At 50.5% G+C, this 20,000-nt stretch overlaps 2 protein-coding genes across 2 annotated transcripts in view; one reads left to right on the top strand and one right to left on the bottom strand.

Annotated features, from left to right (window-relative positions):
- The window catches only part of POLA1 (DNA polymerase alpha 1, catalytic subunit), a 295,880-nt gene extending 288,831 nt beyond the window's left edge, over positions 1-7,049 (top strand). The window contains exon 37 of the mRNA XM_040266631.1: positions 2,966-7,049. Within this exon, the coding sequence (XP_040122565.1) occupies positions 2,966-3,111 (146 nt within the window). The 3' untranslated portion in view covers positions 3,112-7,049. The remainder of the gene's footprint in view (positions 1-2,965) is intronic.
- A 3,367-nt stretch (positions 7,050-10,416) lies between these two features.
- ARX (aristaless related homeobox) overlaps positions 10,417-20,000 on the bottom strand; it is an 11,861-nt gene continuing 2,277 nt past the window's right edge. The window contains exons 3-6 of the mRNA XM_040265356.1: positions 19,471-19,970; positions 16,868-16,913; positions 13,722-14,050; positions 10,417-11,587 (exon numbers count right to left, since the gene is read on the bottom strand). Of these exons, the coding sequence (XP_040121290.1) occupies positions 11,347-11,587; positions 13,722-14,050; positions 16,868-16,913; positions 19,471-19,970 (1,116 nt within the window). The 3' untranslated portion in view covers positions 10,417-11,346. The remainder of the gene's footprint in view (positions 11,588-13,721; positions 14,051-16,867; positions 16,914-19,470; positions 19,971-20,000) is intronic.

Raw genomic sequence — 20,000 nt, 5'->3', positions numbered from 1 at the left:
TAATTAAAATAAAATAACCAGTAGGCGATGTTAAAATGTCTTTGCTTTGTGGTTCGTAGTGCAGTGTGTTTCTTTAAGTCCAAAAAGGCTTTTACAAAGAGTAAAGCTGAAAAGAGATTTTTAGTTTACTGACACAGAAATAAAATGTCTGAAAGAAAGATGGTTTCCTTAGATGGGAGAATACTCCATTAAAAAAAAAAAACAGTTCTGACATCTTATTTGATCCATTTGCTTTTAAGTAAAATATTTCAGACAAGTTCAACATGCAGGTGATGGTCTAGTTCATCCCATATAGAAAATACTGTAGCTTGCATGATTTTGACGTTTTAGACTCTAATTAGTAGAAACTTTTAAATTAGCAGTTAATTTTCTTATCTGATAAAACATTGTGTGAATAATGAATATATAGGCTCACTCGGTTTTCATTGTTTTCACAGGGCTTGGGGGCAGGATATTTTTTGGTAATGAGTATATAACACTAAGGAATCCCCATGTAGAAAGGACAAGGGTAAAAAAGCTGTAGATACATGTTCCCCCAAATGTTATTCCCAGGAAAAGTAGATTTGCTTTGTTGGTGTATTACAATGAGTGATTTGGTGATACTTCTGTCCATTAGAGTATATTTTGCTGATGTGCTTGTGTGTAGGAAGAGTATTTCCTTCCCCGGCTGGATGAAGTTTGGATTTTTTGTGCTGATTGTTGAGACAGCAACAGCTATGGCCTGTGGCATCTCTGTGGATGGGGCAGGATGGCTGCACATCTCTGCTGCTTGCCTGACGGCCTCTTCCCCAACTCCCAGAACCAGAGCAGAGAGAAGGAATCTGCTTCTACTGTCTACGTTAACTGATTTCCACCATTTAACCCCGTTTTCCCTTGAGTTCTAAAGTGGCAGGTGAGTGTAGCGTTAAGAGAAACAGAGTGATGGAAGCCTAACGTGGGTGGCCCAGGTACCCAACGCAGAGAGAGGACAACAACAAAGAAGGGGTGAGCCCTTTCTCCCCACAGCTCCCATCCCCAGTGCAGCCTGTGGCAGCTCGTGCAGTTCTTTTTCCTAGAAGACCTTCCAAACGTTATTGATTCGATTCTCACTGGGGAAGCAAGTAGGAGCCTTTATCTGCATCTCTAACTGGCATGGAATGGTGCCTCTGCCGTATTGACCGGCTATGGGATATGCTGGCGGTCACAGTTGTCTTTTACGGAGAAGAGCACCAAGTGACGCTGGTTGTCATTCTAACTCGGCTGTGTGGCAGCGTAAATAGTCCCCTTTCTAACCAACCTGGTGGGAAAAGTCAATATCCCATCAGCAGAGGAGGTAAACACATCAGGAGCTGTGCCCTCTCTCTTCCTCCCCTGCTCCGTCTCACCGCAGCTCTGTAAATGTCTCTCCCCGGTGACACATGCATTTGTGTCATTCACATGCTCGAGGCGCCGGCCGGCCGCCACTGCTCGGGCCATTGTTGTGTATTCCCAGACTCCGATAATTAGAACTTTCAAAGTGTCTTTCTCTCCTTGCTTAACGATGCGCCCTCTCTCTCTCTCTCTTGCCTCTTTTTCCACCCGCTTTGGGCATTTAAATCCTCTCTACAAAACTTTCTGTTGTTGTTTTTTGAAAGGCAATTGATGTAATTGAGAAAAGGTTGTGGAGAACAAATGTGAATGTGTAGCTAAGGAACAAAACTCTGGAGACTGAGTTCATTGTGCGGGTGTTTTGTAGACTCACTGTTGCTCCGCTGTTTCTTTTGGTGGTTGATGTGCCCTCCCTTCCATGTCTCCTTCCTGATGCTTCCCTAACCTGAGGCGCCAGGCAGCCTCGGGGGCCCCCGCGCCCGCGCCGGGCCGCCGGCTCCTTGGCGCAGGCCAGCATCTGGGGGCCTGCCCATGTCTATCTGGGAACAGTGAACAGGGGTGCATGGATAGGGGTGCACAGTGAGCCTCACCACAAGTGAGCTCAGGGTTCTGGCTACCTGGCTCTACATTTTTACATCCCAGATCTCCAGCACTGTGTCCTGGGGCAAGTGACTTAACCTCCTCAGCCATCAGATGGGGATTTTTTTTAAGGGCTTCTCCAAACACCTCAGAGGGTTCCCGAGCAGCTTTGAGCAAAACTGTGTCATCTTAACCATCATGGGCAGGGTTGGCTACCCCAGGGATCAGCCTGTCTCTACAAGGCCAGACCTGGGTGTCCCAGCCCACTGCTCCTTACAAAGAACCAAGTTTAGAGGTCTCAGACTCTGGGGGGAGAAAGGAAGGATCTTCTCTCTGGCTGAGAGTGCCCTGGGCAGAATGGGAAGGCCAGGGATGAATGGGTGGGAGGAGCAGGAAGCAAAGAAAGGGCCATTGCACATCTCAAGTTCAGAGGTACACGGTGTGTACAAAGAAGAAAAAAGCAATCTTGCCATGGACAGGTGCTCTCCAGACAGCATATCCCTTGTTTCTTTGAGCAGAGGAGATTTTGTATAGCAGAGGGATACAGATGGAAAGGACTAGAAGCCGACTAGGCCCATCTGGTCTAGGGAGTTTGCACTGGGAGGCTCTGCCTTCGTTTTGAGGCAAACTAGTTCCTGCCACGTCTGTACTTTGCATGCAGTTGCATGCCTGTGCTCAACAGCACCACAAGCCGAGTGTCTGCGAGTGGAGTTCACCTTGCCTGCTGCACATGGCCGTGCACCTGCAGTTCCCATCATTGAGAGTGGCCCTGTCCCCAGTGTGCTGAGTCGGCTAGGTGCTGAGAAGTGGTGGGCAGGGGGAAGGAAGAAAATCTTCTACAGAGGAATCTCGGGGTTCCCTCTCCCCTAGCGTGGGATTGGCCCCAGGGCTAGACCAGCCACAGGACCATGAGGACATCAGAGACCTGGAGCTGCAAACAGAACTCACAGCTCCTGCTCTAGTGCTTCAGAAATACTGAATGCTTTTTAAAGAAGCTGCTTCTGAGACTTGTAATCCTTTTATTTTCATTTCTTTTTAGATAAATTGAAGAAGCAGTTTCTTACTCCCAAAGTTCTTCAGGACTATAGAAAACTCAAGAACACAGCAGAGCAGTTCTTGTCCCAAAGTGGCTATTCCGAAGTGAACCTCAGCAGACTCTTCGCCGATTGTGCTGTATGGTCCTGAGGGGTTCCAGGAAGTGGACCTGCAGGGACGGTGGAAAGAAGACCCACATCCTTGGCACCTGCATCATGGCCCTGGCTGCTTCTCCTGCATCGCTTTTCCTGTGGAACTACAATCATGTTTGTGTGGCTGTGACTTGGGAGGGGGATTATTAAGGGGCACCTGCAAAGCTATTGAATCTACCAAACATCAGGGAACAGCAGAAATACCTTCCTCTGACAATATACCTTGTGCTGTTGAAACACCACCAGGAAAACTGGCTGCTTCACATTGGCATTCAGCACTGGATTTCTAGGGGAGGGGGCGGGGAAGGAAGAGAAATTGAGAGTGGCTAGGAGGCAAGTGGCTTTTACCCAGGACCTTCAGCAGAGGAGCCCCCAGAAAGAGGGGTTCACAGAGCCTGGCAGCAGGGCTGGCATTTTGCCTTTTCACATGCCAGTTAAACCCAGTCTGAACCCATGTACTTCCCAGGCCACTGGCTCCAGGAGCAATTGTCCTTCTCAGTCTTTAAGGGGGGAGATTTAGAAGCTGTGCACTTATTAAATAGATTAAACAGAGCTTACTTGTGTACTGAATTTCTCCAAAGCCCAGCCTGCACATGCACACTGGACAGCTATTTTACACTCACCTGCCTTTTTCATTTCCTCAAAGAGAAAATCTAGGTAAAGTTTATACAAAGGGAAAGTACATGTTAAATAATTTGATATCCTATAGCATTTCATTAAAAATGTGTATAGGCCAGGGCAAGGACCTTTGTGTTATATCCCAAAAAAATGAGGGGAGGGAGGGATGGTTAATCGGCCCTGGTGCTATTTTTCTCATTTCTTCAGAACGGTGCCTTTTTGCCAGAAAGGAAACGTAGCCATCTTTCCTTTCTTAAATTCTTGGTAAGATTAAAAAACTTAAAAAAAAAAAAATTCCCCTTATACAGCTATGCTATATTTTTTTAAAAAAATTATCTACCTGTGGAAAAAAATCTACATGAATTTTCATAAAGGAAATATATACTGTGCTTTTTTTTTTCAATTCAGAATAAAGTTTTCTAAAAGGAAAACTGCTGCAGTGACTGTATCAGGTGCAAAGAGTGGACTGGAGGGGGCAGCCAGGAGTAAGGGGTGACTGAAAACCATCCCCTGCCCAACCTCAGCCTGCTTATTAGGTCTGTGCTCAGAGATGCTTGGCATAATGTATGTCCCAGTGTTCTGAGTGGCATTTCAATATACTTTGGGTCCTTTGAGAGATGAAGTATGGCTTCTCATGTGCTTTGCTGACTTGCATATTCAGAGAGCTAAGCCAAGAGTCCAGTGCTGTCTCCTTCGGGAGAGCGAGGCTGATAGCCCCTGGAAGTACAGCCCCCACAAGAGAAAGGTCACCCAGCCTGGACCCTAGTGAAGGCATACTGGTTATGTAGTACAGATGATGCTGCTTTATATCTTGCTTTACCTTCTCTTTTCTTTCCCTCACCCTCTCCTCCTTTCTCTTCTTATACTCAGGTTCTAAGTAGAAACACTTTGGGTTTATGACCATGTCAGTTAATTAATGCCTTGGTACCTCAAGCACTGCAACCTGTCAGAAGTTGCAGCACCCAGGCTGCTCTGGGAAACTAAGGATTAGTGTGTTTTTTCCTTGCTGTTACCATGTAGGATTATAGAAATGGTTCTCTAATGTATGCTTCCTGTGCCCACACCTCCACTTTGCTTTCTGAAGAGAAAGCATGTTTTCCTTGATTTCTGGGACCTGGGGTTATTATGGCAAATACAAAACTTGCTTGTCAAGAAATGCCAGGAGACAGAAACAGCTTCTCACTGGTCTGCTTCTTGTCTCTGCATCTAGATGTAATCATTGTGAGGGCAGGAACCATTTGTGTAGAAAGTGCATAGAAAGTCAGACATTTCTTCGTACAGTTCCCAAAAAAAGCTAACACAGTGGTTGATATTTTCATATTCAGATCAGTAACTCCAGGTTAGTTAAGAGGATTTTCTGGGAGGCATTTGAAGATTCCAGGATTTTATAGAAAGTTGCAACTTTAGGATTGAGTGGATCTCTCTGTCAGAAGATTGGAATATGGCATGGTTGCTTTTCTCTGAGAAAGGTTTCTTCTTGATTTGCACCATCTGATAACACATGGGTACGGTGGGTACCGAGATGCCCACTTTGAAAGGGGGAACTTCCCTATATGTCTTCACAGGTTCCCTGGCATAGGTGTTAAGCTCAGGTGATAAAAGTGAAACAGGCCGGGTTCCCTCTAGAGAGTGGCAGAACCTCGTGAGCCTGAGTGGCCACGTCCTGTCCAAAGGAGGCAGGAGCTGCTCAGCAATTCTGGGAGGGACAGAGCCCCGGGTGGTCATGGGATCACGTTTTCAAGAGCCAGGAATCCAGATATGGCCATAAAGTATCTCAATTCCTAAACTTTGGCAACTAATTTTAAAAAATAAAATTCTAAATGCTGTGGGCCAGACTAAACCTCTAGGATAAATTTTATCCACTCCAGTTGGGAAATAGGGCCCTACAGGAACCCATCTGGAATTTTTCTGTTTCCTGTTGAATTTAGGGGCTGCCAACAACAGGGAGCACATTTATTTTGGTCACAACTTGGTATAACTCTCAACTCTCCTTCGTGTAAAAGGGGATGTGGAGACCGGAAGTTGAAAATCCTACAAAAGCGTGCTCAGTTAAGATTTTAATTTGTCCAGGAAACAGATGGAGTTCGTCTTGAGACTGTTGCCCAAGACATGGGGGCGAGCCAAAGTTCACAGACTGGAGTTTGGCAGAGGCTGGTCAAAGCGGATGAATTCACTGCCCCCTACCACCAGCCCCTTCTCCAGCCTATACCTCCTCTTACCTCCAACACATACAGATGCACCTCAGCATGCCTTTTCGAACAGATTGAAATTAGTTTGGCAGGTAATGCAGAGATAAGGAAACTCCAAAAGCAGCTTTCACTATCTTGTCAGGGTTTTATGAAAAACACTAAGCCCCAGATCCTCTTCAGAATTCACTGACCGTCAATTCAGTTCTCCCATCTCCCATCCCAGACTTTAACCCGCCTTGCCTTTCCCTTTCTCTCTCTCTTTCTCTCTGCTCACCTAAATATTTCTTAATTGAACGGTTTGCTGTGGAGCTTCCTTATAGCAGTTTAATAGATGAACTCATCTGAGCCAGCCTCAAATTTCAGATTAAAATTCCTTCATCCCGAAGGCAGCATTATCAGGTTGTTGGAGGCTGTTTTCAAACCTTGGTTTTGAATAGCAGCGGCTCTGCATTAATTTAACCACTAAGCTAATAAGTAGGTTTCGTTTTGTTATGCTAAGCTTTATTGCTTTTCTTTTGATCAGAATGGTGTTGTTGAGCAAAGCAGCAGACAAGGCATTCTTTGATGAGGGAATTAGCGCTCCATTCTTCCTCTATTATTCATAGCACAGTGGAATATGTAAGTACCTGAGGGTGTCAAAGGAGCGCAGGTTCTATTGCAAAGTGCTCGCCTTGTTTCTCTCAATAGCTGACTATGAGATGATAAACCGCTTAATACACTGTGCTAATTGGATGAGAGCAAAAAGAGATGGGAATTAAGGCGAGGCAAAAGGAGAAAGTGCAACCAGCCTTCAATTCACTCTTTCACCACTTTACCAGCACCAAAGGAGGCACAAGCTTTCTATAAGCAGACTAGAGGTTTTGTGCAGAGATAAAATGAACGTGTTAGTGGATTCAAGTAATACACTAATTATTGCACAGTATAAATACCACTACTGGTTTTATAACAGGGAGGTAAACTTCTTTTGAGAGGGTTATAGGATTGCTTGGCAGTGGTGTAGAACCTAATAAGGGCCCAGAGTAATAACCCCTTGGATTAACAAAATTGCTGCTTGTAGAAGTATGATTCAGGCTTTTACGAAGATTTCCGGAGAATGAATAAAAATGACTGAATGACATTTCTTAATGTATAACTGGTAATCGCTCCCTTTTCTTTAAAGAAAAAATGTATACTTCAAACTGGACTGTTAATAAAGTCCAGGGACAACACAACTTTTTCCTTTGAAAAATGCTTCTCCCCCTCCCCCCACCCCAGTCAGGTAACAGCTTTTCTTCTCCCCGCCCCCCAGCTAGGCTGCCACTGTCACTTAAATACATAAGCAATTGCTCCGTGGAACTCGGTGTTCCAAAATACCATTTTAGGCCCCATTTAAGACCCCCTTCATTCACATACACTCACTTTTGTGTATACACATACACACATGCTCACATACATATTTTTTCCTCTAAAAGCAAGTTGAACTAACTCATGTATAATTTCCTTCCCTCTACCATCAGCCACTTTTCCATTCTAGTAAGATATTTGCACTCAAAACGGTATGAAAAACAGAGGTACAAGTGCCTTGTCTCTTGGTATTACAGATCAAAACCAACAATAATAAGTGTTTGCCCCAATGGGGGCGTGGTAATAGGAAAAAAATGGGAAAGTGGCTGAGGCCTATACTGGTGACTTTAACTGAAGACTGGGTCTCAAGTCCTGAAACCTTGCCTTTGGTGATCACTCTCCCTAATTCATCCGATTTCTATCTTCCCCACACAAACCTGAGCTGTCCTCCCTAACTGTCCACAGTCTGGCTCATGGGTAGCTGGTGACTGAAGAGTACTTAGGGACATCTTCTGAAATTACTCAGCCTACTGCTCCCTTCTTGCCTTTCCTTTTGGGGGCCCATTCAGGATCTGACTAGCCTGTCTGAAAATGTAACAAATTAACTTGCCCTTTCCCTTCATCCTTCCCACAGAGGCCAAACTGCACTCCCTCACCCCTCACCCTAAGATGCTGTGGGGGTGGCCCTGGGAAAGCAGGTGGTGGGGCATTCGAGGTTGGGGGTGATAGGGAACAGCCATGCCCCCCGTCACAGGAGCTCTCCTGAACTCCCCTGGGCTCTGCATGGCCTCCTCCAGGGTGAAACAGGTTTGCTTAAGGTTGGGAGGGGGGTCAGCCGCTCCCAGCATTGTGACTGCTTTCCCAGATATTGGGGCCAAATTGGGTTGCCATTCATTAATAATGCTCACAATAAGATTAAATCATTCTGGAAAATCTCATAAAATCCCCCTAAGTACGCTCCAGTGGCTCTTTCCAATCCCCATCATTCAGCACTTGGGGAGGTTTGGAAGGAGAAGAAAATTGGTTTCTTTGCTTTTAATGCTGCTTTGAAAAGATACTCAGAGTTTGTCATGCGTGACATGTCACATGTTTAATGTGGACTTGCTGGAAGTCAGGGGGTCTTTAGCGTGTGATATTTATGGGGAATATTAAGTGCAGAATGAGGTCCCTCCAGCTGGGGAAAGTTGAAAGAATAGGAGGCCCAGGACTAGGCTTGTTTGCAGCATCAGAATGACATAGGATTAAGAGTTTGTAAAACAAGGAGAGGGGTTCTCATTGGCCAGTACTAAATGTAATCCTTGGAGGTAATTTCACGCAATTTGCTTCTGCTCCATGGAAGGGTCAAATGAGAAAAAATGACTTAAAAAAGAGTTCATTAACAGGAAGAATGGTACTGTTTCACGTATACCATCAAACTGGCAGCCTAAAGGGGGGGGAAAAAAGCCCTACCTAAACAAAAGCCAAAATCAACGGAAAATTGATATTGACCACAAAAAAACCCCCAAAAAAGCCCTTTCCCTCAGGCCCCTCCTGCGCTCCGCAGTCCCCACCCCACCTCAAACTCCTGAGTAGCCCTGTCCACCCCAGGAACTCGACCTTCACCCCAGGAGACTCTGTGGAGTCTGGTGAAGGTTTGAGACACTCAGATCTCGGGGAATGTCCTAGAAAGTTCCTGCTGAGCCTGCAACTCCCGCGAAAGGAGTGTGCGGCGGGAAGGGCTGAGCAGAGGTAGTTGGCGCCTACTCCCCGTGTCAGGGGCCGGGCCCTGCTTGCGAGCTCCGGGTGACCCGACGGCCAAGATCCGAGGCGCCCCCTCAGCCTTGGGCCCCGCGGGCGCGCTCCCCAAGGTGTCCGGCGGGCGGGGGCGTTGCGGCTTGCCGGCCGGGCGGGCGAGCGGAGGACGCCCGGGGCTGAGTGCGGCAGCTGCTGAGCCTTCGCCCACCCGCGAGTCGCCGCTGACCTCTGCCCGCCCCCGCACCTGCCCCTCGGCCGCGCACGCCTGCGCCCAGAGCGGCGAGGGGACCCTCCCCCCTTCCCTGGGGCGCGGGCGGGAGCGCGCGTGGAACCCGGCGGGGCCGGCCCGGAGACGCGTCCGCGCCCCCCGCCGCGACCGACTGGCCCGCGGCCTGGCAGGGCGGCGGCACCGGCTCCGAGAGCCACGCTAGTCACGCCGCGGCCGCCCCCCTCCCCGCGCCTGCCCCTCTCCCCAAAGGTCCAGCGCACTAATTACTACAAATTGAAACTAATTAAGCTTCTCTTCCCTTTCCCATCACCCTGGGAGCTTTGGCGAGACCCGGCCCCCGCGGGCGGGCTTACACCGAACGGTCACCTGGGGGGCGCAGGCAGGGCCCGGGGGAGGGAGAAGCTACCGTTGCCGCCGGCGCGGGGAGGGGTGCGCCCGGGGGGTTGCAGATTGCGAATCTGCTTGGGTCTCCTCGCGAAACCTGAGTTGTTTAGATTTTTTTTACAAGTATATACATTTCCCAATGCCTGGATAAGTGATGTAATGACATTTGTCGAGTTAAGATCTGCCACTTGGATACCCCTCGCTGCCTTTCCATCACTGTTTCTGCGTTCTCTCCCACTCTCTCCCTCCCTCTTCCCCCCACCACACACCCTCCTACCCCCCAACATACTCCCTCCTCCCTGCTCCCCCTACCCCCGCCACAGACCCTCCTCCCCGCGCGTGTACCGTGTAGCCCGCCCCCTCGGAAGCCACCGCCTGGGCTCCTCTCGCGCGCCATTACCTGTCATCTCGGACTGCGCACTTCCTTGTACGTGGCACTTTCCACGAACAGTTTCCTTCGCCTTCCCAGCTAAGACTCCCCGCTCGCTTCAAATTTCTGTCTTCACCGTCAACGCCTACAGTAGACTCACCCACCCTCCCTCAAGCCCACCCCACCTCCGAGGCCCAGGGCCCTCAGCTCCCACTGCAACACAACCCAGGAAAGCCGAGATGCACGTGGAAAGCTCCGTGGCGGCGGCGATCTTAACCTTTCTTAGGAAATCCTACGGATCCTTTGAGGATCACATTCAAACCAGGGCCCTCTGCCAGGAAAACGGGAGTGCAGCTAAACTCTGGGGGAGTCGGGACGCAGGAACCCACCCGCGGTCTTATGTGGGGGGGCCCTTCTACTGTCCCCTCAGCTCCTGTAGAGAGTATTCACACTTCCTTTTGTTAAACATATATTTTTTTTTTATTTTGAGCGTGACACTTCTCCACTAGATAGCAAGGAAAAGTGATAACAATTACACATTACACAAAAGTACTGTACCATTGCCTTTATCTTGAAGGTTTCGGAAGCCTCTACAGTTAATAAGTTAAATAAAGGGCTTGAGTACATAAATATTTGTCTAGGAACCCTACCGTATCTACAACACAGTAAGAATCTACAGGAGGACAAACTTTTACCATACCACGCTGAGTGCAATTGCGTTATAACATTTCAAATATACAAAGCTCTGTTCTTTTTCTTTTTTAATAACAATGGTATGTACAGAATCAATAATCACAGTTTGGTGACTTCAACAGTCCATATTCTAGCAGAGTATTTCCCTTTGGTTTGATATAAAAACCTTGGTTGATGTATGATAAAGAAGAGAACAAGAACAAGACGCCCCTTTCCGTTAAGTGCACTGTTAGCTATCTTACAGATTCGCACTGGCGTCCCCGCCGCCGAAGGCTGGGGCCACGCTGGCAAGATCAACTTAGAGCGCCAAAATGCTATTTGGAAAAGAAAAAAAGCTAAGTGGGGTGTCAGGAGGCAGAGAGGTTGGGGTTTTTAAATTGTTAACTTCAATACCAGGTGACTTAGGGAGAAAACCTCCCCGATATTTTCAATAAAAGAACGGGAGAGAGTGGACGTTTGAGTTGGAGCGAAGTTGGCAGGGGCAGGGGCGGGTGGACAGCCAGCCGAGGAGGTGCCACGTCCGGGTAGCGCCGAGGGCTGCCTTGTCCGCGTCCAGGCGGCTGCGAAGGCGGCTGCGCTCTCTCAGTGCCGTCTCGGGAGTGTGCTGGTCCTCTGTTTCCATTTGGTCTTGAGTGGTGCTGAGTGAGGTGACCTTTCGGGTCGCGCCCGGGGCGCGAGGGTGGAGGGAAGCCTTTAGCACACCTCCTTGCCCGTGCTGGTGCCCGGCAGGATATTGAGCTGCGTCAGCTGCGCGGCGTGCTCCTTGGCCTTGAGCCTCAGCGCCGCTATGCTCGAGGCGCGTCTGTCTGCGGCCGCCGTGGCCGGGTCGGCCAGCGCGCCCGACGCCACTGCGCCCTCCACGGCCGGCGTGGGCTGTCTCAGGAGCGCGGCCGCGGTCGACGCGCTGGTCAGGGGGGCCATGGTGGAAAAGAGCCTGCAGGGAGAGCAAAACAGCGCGGTGACGCCCCGAGAGCTGCGCGCAGCGCCTCGTGCAGCCTTTCCCGCCGCCTCTCCCCGGCGGACCAGAGGGGCGCCTCCGCTGGGGCGCAGAGTCGCAGGTCCGGGGCTGGCTCGGGGCTGGGGAGTAGCTGGAGGCGCGGGCGGGAGGCTGGGACGTTCTAAGGGTTTACTAGGGCAGGAAACGAACAGAGTGGAAAAAAGGCCGAGGGGCCAGATATTCCTGGAGGGACCAGAGCCGTGGCGGAAGCAAGCCCTGAGTCCCGGAACCCCACGGCCCCACGGCGCGGATTCTGGGCTTTCGCTTAAGAAGGGAGTGTACTTTAGGAGCTCCGACTGCCTATAATACTATTTGCCGAGAGAGAGAAGAAGAGAGACAAAGAGAAAGGAGAGAAAGGGAGAAGAAAAAGAGAAAGGACAAAGTGGGATTAAAACTGAGAAAGACCTGTGCTGCACTTTGTACTCCTGCTATAGAGAGCCTTCTCGGCCCGGGGCTCCTTTCACCCTGGAAAAGCTGGTCTTGTTTGCTAGCCTTCCCGCCGCCGCGGCCGCCCTCCTGCGCCAGGCAGAGCTGCCAGAGCCCGACGGACGACCGCGAGGTGGAGATGGGGGCCCCCGCCTGTTGATTTCCGCTCGCCAGGCAACTATGACCCGCTAGCACCCAATTCCCTGAGCCCCATGCAGTCACCAGTACCAAAGAGTCCCCGGACCCGCGCCCCCCTCCCCGCCCCCCGCGTGCGGCGCACGGCGAAACCCAATTCTGGGACTCCAGTCCGCGAAACCGCCTCCAGAAGGCGCCAGCATTGACCCGCACGGCGCTTCCACCCTCTGCACTGCAGCGCGCCAGACTTTCGGCAGAGGCTGAGCCGCCTCTGACCCTCAATGCCACCACCACCACTGCCGCTAACTCCCAGGGCTTTGGCTCCGGCCCCCGGAAGGCCAACTCAGTTTCCACCATTCGAAATGAGCCCACCTGGGCTCGAGGAGCGCCCCCCGCTTCTCCCAAGCTCACCCTCCACCTCTCGTCCCACCCCCACCGCACCCTTCTTCCAGCCTCTCCAAATGTCGCAGCTGATACTCCAGCCATGGTTTGGCAACTTTAACAAGTCACTTGTCGTGAGAAGAGGAAAAGGAGAGGGTGGTGGGCGAGGGACAGAGGACTTAAACATTTTTTTTCCAAAAAGAAATAAAGTGTGGCCTGGAGGGGGCGTAACATGCTCTGGTTCCACCAGGTAAACTGAGTCACTAACTACACTTCAGTGCACTTTCTGTTTACTTCATTGGTTGTTACAAGAAAGTAATTTTACTGAGTCTTTTTTGAAATTTTTCTCCAAGATGATTTTTTTGTTAAGTGGCTGCGCAGTTGGATGAATCTATTATTTCTTTGTTCTCCCAAAGAGAGATCACTGAAGCTGCATTCAGTTTTATTTTCACAGCACTTTCCAACTTAATACATCTCTCCTTTGTTTCTTTGTCTGTGTGATTATACAGACTTTAATTTCATCATTCGATGTTCATTTAAAGAAAGGGATTTATAATATATGATGAACCGTTTTTTTGATTTCGTTGTCTTGTGCTGCTCTGGGGGTCCGGGGTTGCATATATGAGGGTATGGTTGGCAGCGGATCACTTGAATGACAAGGAAGGTAGAGTCTGGGGAAGAAGAAAGATTTCTTTGGACCCAGAGGGCCCCTGGCCCCAGGGCTGTATTCCTCTGGCTGCCAGGCTTTGGGGAATGAGGAAGGATTTTTGCAAAAGTTGAAAAGTCATCCCGGCTCTGCAGCCTACACCTGTACCCTTTCACACACACACCACCTTTGGTCTAGGCTGTTACTGCCTTCAAATGGTACTTTAAAGCTTTCACTGAACACTTCCAATTTCTGTGGTTGCAGTTGTCGCCACTGCCCTTTCCTCTGCCGTTCAGTCCCAAGTCATTCCCTTCAAGATCCGCACTGTTTAAAGCAATATTACAGATTATTTTCTTTGGCTAAGTCTCAAGTTAAGCCAAAGAGGAAAGATGTGTGTAGTCCCTACCCATTTCTGGCCTCCTCCCAGGGCCCCAGCCTCTGTGCGTGTATGAGAGAAACAGCCTCCCCGAAGCCGCGTTTTACCTGCCGAACGCAGGGCTGATGAAGGCCGGGTGCCGGAACACTGCGGCTCCGAGGAAAGTGCTCAGGCCCAGCGGCGCCCCGCTGGGCGGCAGGCTGGCCGAGCCAGGAGGCGGAGGTAGGCTCGGGAAGGCGGCGGCGGCGGCTGCAGCAGCGGCAGTCCAGGCCGAGTCGAGCGCGGGATGGTGCGGAGGGAAGGGGCTAGCATCCAGGTAGGGGCTGAGCGGGTGGGTGGCCGAGAGCGGCCCGGGGAAGGGCAGACCCGGGGGATGGGTCTGTGCGCCCGCCTTCTCCCGCTTGCGCCACTTCGCCCGACGGTTCTGGAACCAGACCTGCAAAGCCGAGAGAGGCAGGGGTCGGTGCCGCTCCGGCCGGGTAGGCGCTCCGGGAGGTCCCCGCCTCTTACCCCCGTGCCGCGGGCCCTCCCTCCTTTCCACTTTTCCACTGCAGCCCTCGCCCACCTCGCCCCTCTATGGCCTCAGGTTGTTCAAGGACACGTCTGGGACCAAAGGGGCAAAGAAAGAGCGCCTAACTTAAAGTCATCTGGAACTACCGGGCAAGTGAACCCTTTCCAGTGGACATTTTAACTAGCCTGGTTCCTTTCCAAATTTAAGAAATGGTTTGTTGTATTTAGAAGTGAGGAAACCAAGGTTTACATGTCTGCGCTGCCATTTGCTTGCTGTGTGTCACTTAAACCTCTCTGAACCTCAGTTTTCTAATCTGTAAAATGGGGATAATAAAACTTTACTCATAAGGCTGTGATGAGGAATGAGTCAAATAAGGCTTGTGGAAGCTGGCATTCAGTGATGACTCTTGGGAACAGACAGCCATCAAGAGAAGAATGCACAGCAGCTTTCTGTGGCAAATCAGCTCTTTTCACCTATTTCTGGTTTTCCCAAGAGGTGACAAAATCTTTGCTCTCAGTTGAAAAGGGAATCAGGGAGGTGGTTTAATCTTTCCAGAAATATTTACTGAACACCTATGAGCACTACCCTATGTTTGGGGGCTTGAGGGGAGCCGGGACTGAGGGAAGAAATACCTATGATAATTAGCAAACAGGCATACAGTTTAGGAGGCAGTTGTAATGAAGTGTGGGGTACACAGCCTGCTATCTGCAGGGGCTCCATGCAAGGCCAGGTTGTACCAAGGAAGGCAGTGACTGCATGGATCAGGTCTACAGTGATACTTGGACAAAGAAACCAGAGTGTGGGATACCTGGAGACTGGGCACATCTTCAGAGCTAATCGGTCCTTTATTCTGGGGATGTGGCTTAAGTAGGTTATTTAAGTAAGATAGTTGTAGGTTGGGGGGAGGTTTTCAGCACAAGGTATCTTCCTAATTGTTAATAGAAAGCAGTTTTAGTAGAGACCTTTACCTGAAATGTGGCAGCTACCATGGTCTAAAAATAACTTTTAGGAGCATGAAATTATTTTTATGTGACCTGCTCATCACACCCACAGCTGAGAAGATACGCTCCTTCTCCCTTGAAGGCATTAGTATTTTTAGGGCTTAGTTTATGCCTGCACACAAGTCTAAAAATTAAGAATGAACTCTGGGGCTATACAGAATTATATTAAAATATAATGTAAATGATCCCAGAGGTATATGTTTTTTAAAATTTTAAGACATCTATGCCTTTCAGATATACACACTGGGGTTGTCGTTACTAGCACTGGTATCTAGGTTTGGTTTGACTTCTAGATAGCCACCTAACACAAGAAAAATTGAGAATCCAAGTCAGTTGATTACTTAAAATTCTGCCAAAAGGGGGCCCATCCATAACATTTCACAGCCCTCAAATAATCTATTTGAGAATCGCAGAAACATTACATTGTGGAAATTCAGAGACTTGAAAAAATAAGACTAGATGGGACCAGGCTGGGTGGGCAGCTTTTGTGTATCCAAATCTGTCTAGACAAGAATACCCGCCACTCCTCGATGGCAGTGAAAGGAGTAAAGGGCGGGGGGTGAGGGGTGGGGGGGGACAGTGGAGGCAGAATGCCCTCAAAGAACATGGAAACCTTCTAGAGACAGATCAGCTCTCGGCTCAACTGCAATTATCAAGATGTCCCCCTGCAATTCCTCATTATTGAATTAATACCTCTGAGGCCCCCCAAAGGTAAACGAAAGGACTCTAATAATTCATATTCACTTAATTACATCTTCTCCAGTGAATAGGGAGAGAGAAGAAGGGGAGGGGGCGCTCTCTTTCTTTTTAAAAGTTATTTAACTTTCCCACGACTCGTTCCCCTGAGCAGAAAATGCAGAGTTGCTGTCACATCTCTGTTTGACAATGGAGAAATGTGTCAACAGAAAGGAGGGGACAGGCCTCATCATTAGCCCTCTAATGCAAGAAGCTGTTGTGTATTAAATGAGCCATATGGAATTTATTGTGCTTTATCAGCGCTTGATTTTGACTGTAAAGTGATTCACTCAGCTCCCAACCCAGGGACATCTGTTTTCTGTTGGCCATCGGGGCTGCCCAGTGTTGATCGTCTCTTTGGTTATGGGGCCTGGGTTCGGAAATGCACTCTGGTATGGGGCTGCAAACACCTTTAATAGCATTGCACTCACTCCCTATTAGATCAATGTGGGCTCATTGCTATAAAAAATGGGAAATCAAATAGCATTAGCCAGCTCCTTGTGCGGGCGGAGGGGAAATCAAACAGCATTTTGCCTTCAAATGGCCCTGTTTGTTCTAGCACTAAGTGGGCTTTTATGAAGCCCGATTGGAGACTTAATCGCAGCCAAATACCTGCTTGGAGCTGAGCGGATTTGTCTAACAACCAAATCCATGCTCCATCCCATTATTTCAACCAGGAGAAGTCAGTTCGCAGATTGTTTCCTACAGGGGCTGTGGACCAGGGGGCTTCTGAACTGCAGTCTCAGGGACCCTGAAACCCCTCTTCTGATCCTGGACTCCTCCCACAAGGCTCCCAAACCTAGAAACCTTCCCCTTCCATCTTCCAGATCTTCATATTTTAATATAATTTTGTGCAGGAGTGTTTTGGTTTATCTTTCTGATTCTGCTTCTCTTCATTTTATGAAGGGAGTCTCTCAAGAACCCCCTAGTCCATCAGCCCATCTCTCTTCCACTCTTTCCCCAGCCCACTGCCCCTCCTTTCCTCCCTCTCTGCAGTGCGGCTCACCTGGACCCGGGCCTCAGTCAAGTCCAGCCTCATGGCCAGTTCCTCCCTATAAGAAAGCAACACACAGGCAGGAGGTCACTGCAGGCTCCAGCAACCGCCTGGCAGCCACCTTCCCTTCGCTGGCATCCTCTTCCATTAGGGTCTAACAGACACCTGGGCATCACCACCCGTTCAACACTGGACTGTCTTCTATTTGACTGCAAACGTGAAAACACAATACACTCCCAGATACAGGATGTTGTCTATTCTATTGCATCATATTATATTCAAGAGTGACAGTGGTGACTTCTTGACTGTACAAGTCTCGGATTCTCTCTCACTCTTAAGCCAGAGTTAGATAAGACACACACACACAGTGCTGATGGCCTCTTTTGTCCTAAGAGTAAATGGGAGAACTCTCCACTCAACTAAAAACATTTCTTTCACCCTCCTTGTTGCTTTCTGCCTTCTTTAAAAAATGCTCTCTCCCCTCTCCTTCCTCTCTCTCCAGCTCTCTGCCTTTCCTTCCATCTCTCTCTCTCTCTCCCCCGCCTTCCTCCCCCCTTCACCCCCTTAGGTCATACTCCCCATTACCCTCTGGAGATATGTTAAGCTTGTTAAGAGTTCAGTGGGGTAATTTTTCGATTAAACAAAATTCTGCGCACCTCCTGACTCCAGTGCCCACTACAAACCCTGCCCATCTCAGGGGAAGTCAATTTAACTGAAACCCTACCCCGTCATTGCAGTTATTACTGCGACAATTAAGGCAAATAGGAAACCATTAAGATGCTGTAAAACGGCTTACAACCTGTTTACCGAAAATATGAGCGCAACGAGAGTAATTGGCTCTCCAATCACTAATATGAAAGAGCGGGGCCTGCCCCAGCCTGGGACCCGGCCTGGCCCACACCTGGAACTTCAGGACTGGGAGAAAACTGGTTCACTGGAGAGCTTCCCGCTGCTTCCTGCTACAGTAAGCATCAGCAGATCTAAAACCCCCAAACCACACTCCTGCCTGGGTCCCAGCAGGAGCCAAGGGGCTCTAACTAGCCCCCTGGGTGGGAAAGAGGTGGGCATGGGGTGGTGACAAGCAGCCACCCCTCTTCGTGTACTTTGGTTCCCCCGGAGAAGCTAAAAGGGCAGACCTGCGTGCCAAGCGACATCACATCATTTTCTTCTTTTGAATTATATGTATGTGATAAATGCAAAAAGCGGGTTGGCCGCTTAGCTATTTGATAGAGACAATTACTTTAGAATTTATTTTCTTTTTTAAAGATAATGAAGGGACTGGATGACACAGGGGAGGGCCAAGTTTAGCTCAGGGGATGATCAAGTTTAGTGCTTTGCCCCGAGTCATATCTACTCTTCCGTTTCTGGTTAGGAGACAGTTTAGCGATTAATTGCTAGAACAACTACCCTGGAGCGTTGGCTCAGGCCTCCTGAGCGCTAAGCAATTTTTCTTCGGGTTCAAATGGGGCAGGCAGCTTTCCGGGGCTACTAAAATGCACATTGAAAAGTCGTACACGGCTCGTGCGAAGGTGGGGCTGCTCGAGTTTGACAAGCCCAACTCCGGGTTCACTCCCATCCCTTTTTCCCTCCCCGCTGGGGAAAGTTGGCCACACCTGGCTCCTCGCCTGTGGCAGACCTTAGCTTTGGGATGGGAGAGGAAGGCCCCCTGCAGGGCCGGCCTCCCAGGTATGACTAAGCCGGCCCTCAGGGGCCCAGTCATCTCACAGGTATATCTTTCCCTCAAAACTCGGGTGAGTGGGAATGGAGCGGATCCAGGAGGAACACCCAGGTTTCGACTCCAGTCAGAAGGGGGAAATTCCCCCCAGCTGTTCTGTCTGCTCCCTGCCAGGCTCCCAGCAGTCCAAGACTGCCCCTGTAAACCCGCGTACAGTAAACCAACACTGCGTTTAATATGCGTGGAGGGCGAGAGAACAGCGATGGAAAGGGGAGATTCTGGTCGGTGCCTCCGCAGACCAAACGCTGCCTAGTTCTGACTTCCTTCGTTATTCCAGGAGTCTCAAACGACAGAACTTGGATCTTTTTAACGGCCTTCTCTGCAGGCGCGGGCAGCTTCACTGCGAACTGCGTAACTGATACCCATCAGGCTCCCGGGGCATCAGGCGGGGAGGGCAAGCGCACCACACAGCGGCCAAAAATAGCCCCTGCTTAGCCCTGGCGGCGAGGGCCGGCAGCGCTGCTTGCGCCTCGCCTGGGATCTGGCGGGGACTCGGGATTGCAGCGCCAGGGGCCTTGAGTGTGAGCGCTCGGGTGCGCACGTCTCCAAGGTGGCGCGTTCGGGCGCCCTTTGGAGAGGCCCTTTCTTTTTCTCTCTCTAGCTAAAACTTGTAATTACAAAAATTAAACTGGAGAGACCTCGGGAAGGGAAAAACAAAACAAAACAAAACCCATCCCAGTCTAAACTTACAAGCCCAGAGTAGAGGGGGTGGGAGGGTGTTTTTGGTCAACAGGGGTTTGGCCATTGGGAAGGCGCGCCTGGGGTGAGTCCAGGAGCTAAGTTCCTGCCCCAGCCCCAGGGCCCTGCCCGCCCACCTTCCCTCTCCGGGACCCACTCGCGCCCTCCAGCCACTGCTGCCACGATCACCCCTGGCGCGTACCTGGTGAAGACGTCTGGGTAGTGCGTCTTCTGGAAGGCCCGCTCCAGTTCCTCCAGCTGGTAGCTGGTGAACGTGGTGCGGTAGCGCCGCTGTTTGCGCTTCAGCAGCCCCTCCTCTGAGTCGCTGCCGGCAGACAGGCACACGCTGTCCTCGCCGTCCTTGCCCTCAGCGTCCTCCGGGTGCAGCAGCAGCTCCTCCTTGGGCGACAGCTCCCCGCCCTCGGTGGCCACGGCGGCGGCAGCGGCGGCGGTCACCGCTCCTGTGGCGGGCACAGCGCAGCGCCGCGGTTCCTTGAGCAGCGCGCGGGCGTCGTCCTCCAGCAGCTCCTCCTCGTCGTCTTCCAGCAGCTCTTCTTCCTCGTCCTCGTCCTCTTCGTCCTCCAGCAGCTCCTCCTCCTCGTCCTCGGCGCCCGCGCCGCTACTCGCCGCCGGGGCGCCACCTGGGCCGCCGGCCGCGCCAAGGCGCTCGTCCGGGTGCCCGGCGCCCCCCGGGCCGCCCAGCTCGTCCAGCGCGGGCGGTGGCGGCACGAA

Source organism: Oryx dammah, unplaced genomic scaffold, assembly GCF_014754425.2.
Source record: "Oryx dammah isolate SB20612 unplaced genomic scaffold, SCBI_Odam_1.1 HiC_scaffold_23, whole genome shotgun sequence".
Taxonomy (NCBI): Eukaryota; Metazoa; Chordata; class Mammalia; order Artiodactyla; family Bovidae; genus Oryx; species Oryx dammah.
The sequence above is the reverse complement of the archived record's forward strand: the minus strand, read 5'-3'. Positions and strand labels throughout refer to the sequence as shown.